The sequence below is a fragment of the Quercus suber genome, unplaced genomic scaffold, assembly GCF_002906115.3.
Source record: "Quercus suber isolate HL8 unplaced genomic scaffold, Cork oak 2.0 scaffold_30, whole genome shotgun sequence".
NCBI lineage: Eukaryota > Viridiplantae > Streptophyta > Magnoliopsida > Fagales > Fagaceae > Quercus > Quercus suber.
Genome location: NW_027069495.1, coordinates 2,171,243 through 2,178,064, shown reverse-complemented (window position 1 = coordinate 2,178,064; position 6,822 = coordinate 2,171,243). Strand labels below are relative to the sequence as shown.

The 6,822-nt window shown below is 31.7% G+C and overlaps 1 protein-coding gene across 3 annotated transcripts; it reads left to right on the top strand.

Annotated features, from left to right (window-relative positions):
• Window positions 1-870: 870 nt before the first annotated feature.
• LOC136066292 (uncharacterized) lies at window positions 871-5,290 on the top strand. 3 transcript variants are annotated; one of them, XM_065770384.1, is made up of 5 exons: window positions 871-1,000; window positions 1,468-1,625; window positions 1,868-1,932; window positions 2,168-2,264; window positions 4,650-5,290. In XM_065770384.1, the coding sequence occupies exons 2-4, from the start codon at window positions 1,481-1,483 to the stop codon at window positions 2,234-2,236; spliced, it is 279 nt and encodes a 92-aa protein (XP_065626456.1). In that variant the 5' UTR covers window positions 871-1,000; window positions 1,468-1,480; the 3' UTR covers window positions 2,237-2,264; window positions 4,650-5,290. The 3 variants fall into 3 exon arrangements, with proteins under 3 accessions (XP_065626456.1, XP_065626455.1, XP_065626454.1); XM_065770383.1 differs by lacking the exon at window positions 4,650-5,290 and adding an exon at window positions 3,042-3,528; XM_065770382.1 differs by lacking the exon at window positions 4,650-5,290 and having other exon boundaries at window positions 2,168-2,470.
• Window positions 5,291-6,822: the final 1,532 nt, after the last annotated feature.

The following is a 6,822-nucleotide window of genomic DNA, read 5'->3' as shown; positions in this document are numbered from 1 at the left end:
CATCTCGTTATACTTTCAGGTTTCAACGAACACGTTAATAGTTTAAATTTCTTGATTCCTAACCATCAAATTAGCAAAATAAAATAATAATAATAATAATAATAATAATAATAGTGACAAACCCTAATATCTCAGGCCCAATAACAGGCCCAAAAATAACCCAATAAATAAAATAAAATAAAATAAAAAACCAATCTTTCTTCCACTTCTAGTCACTTCCAAATCCAATAGCCCCCAAATTCCTAATCCGTTAATCTCTCTTTCTGTTTACCTCTTGCTCGAGCTGTGCACAGGTCTCTTTCATGTTAGGGTTTTATTTCTGTCTACTTTTCTCATTTATTAAATTTTTAGAGCTTTGAGATTGAGAATGATACTCATTTTTATTGTGATTTCTGAATAGGTGAGGTTCTCAGCTTCTGCAAGAATCACTAGCGTCTCTATCTCTCATTTTTATTGATCGTTCTGTTAATTACATTTTCAACTATAATTATTGTGTGGGCACTATGCCACTATGTATGTTTAATTGTCCATAAACAATTTCCTGGCATACCCAAATGTGGGCACTTTTTTGGTTTTTGTTTTTGAAAAAAAATGAACTATTTAAAATTAGTGAATAACAGTTAAATTTCTATATAAATTAGTTTACAGCTCGTTATACTTTCAAGTTTCAACTAAGATGTTTATAATTTCAAATTATAAAATAAATTATATTAAAAAAAAATAAATAAATAAACTTAGTGACTAACCCAATTATCTCAGGCCCAATAACTGGCCCAAAAAGCTTAACCCAATAAATAAAGCTCACTGGCGTTTCAAAAGTCGTCGGCCCAGTTGGCAAAAACAAAAAACAAAAACTTGACACCTGTCAAATTTGAGACCGTCGATCGGCCCCACTGGGTTAAAAGCCCTAATTCTCTCTCTCACACGATCAGTCTCTACTGTCACTCTCGTTCTCTCCTCAGTCCTCCGAGCTCAGCCTCTGCCTCTGACCGGAGCTCCGGTAAGTCTCTCAAACTCTCACTCTCTCCTAGCTTTTTTTAAAAATGTTGTATCCCTGTACCCGTACCCGTATTAGTGCAACATAGAATACGTCTTGAAACGACAACCGTACTTTCCATCGTAGAATAAATTTGAGATTTCTAACTGTAATTTGGGTCTGACTGCCCCTTGTACACTGTTTTTTTTTTTTTTTTTTTTTTCCAATGAAATCTAATTGACTTGCCCAAAAAAAATGTTATGTACACATTCTTAGATTAGTAGGAGGTTTTATAGCAAGTTCCCTTCAAATTTCTGTCATAGTGCTCACTTTACATGGTTATGTACCATGTGTATTGTTGATATATTATGCCACTTTATTTTTTTAATCTCTATACAGTTCCATAATTCCATTAGTTTCTTTAGCATTAAACTGTCTGGGTTTTGGTACATAATGTATAGTACTTCAATTGTTTGTTTCCCTGCTTTTAGGGTGAAAACAAAAATGGCACTGGGGTTGATATTAGGGTTAGGAAGGGCATATCGAAGAAAACGGCCATCATCCCTTGACATTCTCTCTTCAAAGAGGGCGCCGCGAGATTACTACAAGGGGAAGAACTGCAAACCAACTGGATTCCATACCCGCAAAGGTGTGCCCATTTAGCCCTGCATCTACACTAATTTCATTGTGGGTTTTTCGGTTCATTTAGCCTTTTATCCCAACATAAAGTATTGTGCTGCAAAAATTCATTTGTTTCTATGGCCTTTGAATATCTCTTTACTATCCATATCATGTGTGCTGAAACACTGCAAAGTAGAAAGAACGCTTATGCTGCGTTAACTTAAGTACTTCGTTTGCTTCTTTTGTAATGCATTTGGAATATTGATGCAGGTGGATATGTTGTGGTGAATGAAAAGCTGCCTAATTATGTAGTCCCAGATTTGACTGACTTCAAGGTACTCATTTTTGTAAACTTTAAAGACGATTTGTATGTATTTGAATGTTGTGAGTCTTCAAAGGGAAAGGTTCCTTTGCAGCTTCACATTGTACAGAATGCTTATTGACATGGAAGCTTTTTGAGGCCTCGTTTTATTGTTGCTCAAGAAGTCCCAACATTTATGTTGCTTTGCTTCCATTTCTAATGTTTATAAATGGTAAATTCACTCATGTTGTCCCTTCCTTCTGCAACAGCTAAAGCCTTATGTCTCACAGTGCCCAAGAGAAGTTAAAACTGCAGAGGCAACTGATGCGGCAAAATAAAGCCAACACGTCCACTTCTAATACTCTGGTGATTTTTGTACCAAACAACTTTGAGTATTTTTGTTAAAAAATAATATCAAATTTGGATTTTACTTCCCAAATTAGTAGATTATTAGCCTGATGAGTACTTTCGCCTCTTGTTTCATAGTTTTAACAGTTGTCACTCTAGAATGAAATTGATACAATGTGAAAATTTTGGTTGGATGAAAGTATATCACTTGCTTGCCTCCCTCATTCCCCTCTTCATTAACTATGAATGGAAGGAATACTATTTAATGTCGAAATATTCCAACCTAGACTGAATTACACAATATATGGATTTTCCTTGTGATTCTGATTTTTATTTTGTGATAATTCAATAGTTGGAGGTTCTTTTTACATTTGAATAAAACATACTTATTTATCCAAAAAAAGAAAAAAATAGTTGGTGGTAGGGGGGGATTTGAACCTTGGTTGTCTCTGTTGGAAGTTGGAAATACCAGAAAGTGCCAATTAGTTGAGCTACATGGCTCTTGGCTCCTTGTGTTTTTGAAATTACAAGTGTCATCTTAGCTTTAATAGATGCTAAGTAAGTGCTCTCATAATATCTTAGCGATGTTGGTTTTTATATACAAGGATCATTGAATGGGGACCAATTCAGGTTCTCAAGACTGCATCTAATGTGCCAAATTCTCTGGATACTTCTATACGCTCATTAAGCACTGATGTTGGTGAAGAATTTTTGAGCTACAAGCTATTGCAAATGAAGTTTATCTATGTCATGGGCGCAGTCTGGAAATTGAAATATTTTTGGGATGTCTTTCAGTGAATATGGGAAATCGCAATGGCTAATCTACCAAGAATTATGGTTCTGTGCTTTTCAAAATGATGTCTACAGAGACGGAAAATATGGACTTCTGTATAAAAAGGGGCCAGTAAATATTTCTGTTAAGCTAAAAGATCACACTAGTCTTTGTAACTAAAGGGTTTCATTTCTCCCTTCAACAGAGGAGGTTTATATCCAATCAGTTACAGATGAAGATTTATTGAAGTAGGATTCTTTTAAGGTGTGAAAAAGAAAAATTGAGGTCGAGGTTCTAACCGGATGAGAATTCAGTGGTGAGGGCTGGAACCTGGGTTCCAGCAAGCCTCACCAATAGGCTATATGCTCCTTTGCTGTGTCATTCTTGGATGAGATATTTTATTTATTTTTGGTTTAGATTATAGTTTTTCAATTTATCATATTATTTGATAATTTTATTAGAGGTTCAAGAATTATGGTTTTTACATGTGAATATATATTTTTTTTAATTTATGTTGAAAATGATTTTATTTTAGACATTTTTTATTTGAAAGATTACTACTAAACACAAATTTTACGCTTGTTTATGCTTTTATTATTTTCTATCCTTATAAAAATGGAGAAAATTCTTTTGAAAGTTGTTTAATATTTTTTAGACAATTTTTTAGTAAAATTTTGTTTACGTTTGTCATTTTAATACATTTATTTTATTATTATTAAATTAATTATGACACCATGATTGACATAGGCTAATAGCACATGCTATCAGTCTTTTTATAAATTCAAGCTTGAGTTCACAACAGAACTGGATATCATATTTCTTTGCTATCCATTCAAAAAGGTTTTTTTTTTGGGTGTGTACGGTTGAATATGTTAATGAGATGGAATATCATAGGTTTCAAGTTTTTTGGAAATTCTATTAGAGCTGAAAATACACGTTGTTGCAAAGAAAGCTACATGTTGTTTTGCTGTATTTGATTGTTTTTATTCAATTAGTTGATTAGTTAGATAGCTTGCCACTTGTCAGCCTCTTATTGGGCCTAGCCTGTTAGTGGAATCAGTTACTTCATTAGCACTGTATAACGACCTGAAGAATTTATTAAGTGGTTGAAGCTGTCAATCTTGTTCATTATCATATTAATTAATTTATTTTTGAGAGGATCATATTAATTAATTTATTTTTGAGAGGATCATATTAATTAATTTATATGCTATATAATAAAATTTGTAATGCCTTAGTATTTTTTAAAATTGTATGATAATAAGTGGTTTAAAAAATAAAAAAGGGTTGTGGTTTATTTTTCTCACCTCCAAAAAGGTCTTCAAAATATTAAACCAATATAAACTCAACCCAAACGAAAACCTGTTGGGGGAAAAAATTTGTTTTGAGGCTTGAATTTTGTAAACCAATGTCTTACACAGTAAATTGTCAATATTAACCATGTTATTTAATTTGTTTTAATAAATTTTATGCTTGAACCATGTTATTTGATTCTTTATGCGAAAATTTTTCTTTGGTTAGTATCAATTCATCAAATTATTTATTTAATTCATCAAATTAACCCTGGTTAGTTAGTATTAAATAAATTTATATTCAAATAAAAAATGTCTCATTTAAATTTATTACCTTAGGCCCCAACTACATCAAACCGGCCCTGAGACAAACTTCAAAGAAGAGGATTATTCTATGCCAACCCTCAAGTGTGTTTGCAACCACCAAACGAACCATTGAGGAGTACGTATCTTTATGTTAAGAGATTGTGACATTCATCAGTGTTCTCGTACAGTGTTAGCCTTTACGCCATGGATCTGTTATCCATAGATAGAGTTCTACAATGGTACAATGATAATGAAGGATTTTGTTTTGAAGGGGTCATAAAGATTATTGGGGGTTGTAAACTACAAGAAAGGCTTGCGAGGATCTATGGAAGCAACTGGGAAACAATAGTCTTTTTTCTATAAAGGGGTCATAAAGATTACTGGGGTTTGTAAACTAAAAGAAAGGCTTGCGAGGATCTATGGAAGCAACTGGGAAACAGTAGTCTTTTTTCTATAAAGGGGTCATAAAGATTATTGGGGGTTGTAAACTACTAGAAAGGCTTGCGAGGATCTATGGAAGCAACTGGGAAACAATAGTCTTTTTTCTATAACATTTAGTTAACTGTGTTAACACCAATCTTGACTCTATAGTTAATTTATTATCATAGTTTAATTTAGGTAAAAATGTAAAACCCACCTTATATAGTTCACTAAAATTCATTTCAATTCTCTAATTTTGTTTTCGTTCATTTCAGAGCTTTAACTTTCAAGTTTAGTCAATTAAGAATTTTTTATTAACTTTTGTTTTTTGTTGTGGTTAATTTTCCAATTTTTAAATTTTTTTTCAAAGTTTTTAAATAAAAAAAAATCCAATTAATGACTAAAAAATATTTTCCAAAATTTTATATTCCAAAAAATTTTAACAAAAGTTAATGAAAATGTCTTAATTGAATAGATCTTAAACTTAAAGGACTAAAATTAATGAAAGCAAAGTTTGAAAGCCTTAATTGAATAAATTTGATACTTAGATGACTGAAATAAATTAAAACAAAATTAGAAGTCCTTAATTAAATAAATCTGAAATTTAGAGGACCGAAATGAACAAAAAATTTAGAGGACTAAATTGAATTCTGAAGAAACTTAGAGGGTGGATTTTGGCCCCTTTAATTTTATTATCTTTCAAAAGTTTAGGATTTTATTTAGGACTTTTAAAATTATAGATTTTAATTTAGATAATTAAATTACCCTTTAGTTTAGAATTTTTTTTTTAAAAAAAATTACCTTCTTTCTTCTTCTTCTTCTTTTTTTTTTTAATAGTTTTTTTATTTTGTGGCTACTTAAATGGAGAAAGTATTTCTTCTTTAGAGTGTTTACATTAGGTTTCTTACAAGTTACAACACATGAGAGTTGGAACCTACACACTTATAGAGTTATAGGTCTCATGTGTTGTGAGAGAGCTGACTATATGCCCCCAAAATAAATATCCTTCTTCCTTAAATATACTAATTGCAAGTATCTTATATGCTAGCTTATACAAGAATTTGTACTCGTATAAAGTTGAACCATCAAACTTACGTGCATTACTTCGCTTCTTTTCTCCTCAGTGTCTTATTGACATACGGAACAGAAAAGTTGCGCACGGAATGAAAGGTAAAGCTTGAGACCCGTGCAAATCAAACCTGAAAATAAGGATCCAGAGTGCCCCACCTCATCGATCTCCGTTGATCCTGGTCGTCCATTTAGTCGACACCCCCACGTGCACGTACTTATCGAACCTCGTCCTACTACTTTTCACTATTATTTACATTTTATTACACAAAACAAGGGTCCCACTATCCATCTCCTCGCTATCCAAGAGTACACGAAAACATAAAAATTGGGTCACCGTCACTTCTATTTTCTAACAAATTTACTCTTTTTTCTCTTTTTTGTTTGTTGGGAAGACTAACAAATTTACTTAAGAGGTAAAAGTGCCCCCACCAATTTTTTACCCCACCGTCACTCTTCTATATTGTAACAAATTTAAGAAAACTTAGGTAGGTTACTCCTTTCAATTGTATTTACTTTCTAGCAATATAGTTATATTTAATAAAGAAATTAATTTTTTTAATCCTTTTAAATACAATTAAAGTTAATATTATGATTAATTTATCAATTTTATGATTTTATCACATGATTAAACTCAAAAAAATAAATCACATGATTTTGATAAAGCACAACATTTTAAATTATTATATTAAAAAATTCATTTTTAACTAAATTAAGA

Bases quoted from the DNA above. Each gene is read 5' to 3' on its own strand.
- LOC136066292 (XM_065770384.1), top strand. From the start codon at position 1,481: ATGGCACTGGGGTTGATATTAGGGTTAGGAAGGGCATATCGAAGAAAA. The intron at 1,626-1,867 runs GTGTGCCCATTT...ATATTGATGCAG, and splicing joins TGGATTCCATACCCGCAAAG to GTGGATATGTTGTGGTGAAT. The intron at 1,933-2,167 runs GTACTCATTTTT...CTTCTGCAACAG, and splicing joins CAGATTTGACTGACTTCAAG to CTAAAGCCTTATGTCTCACA.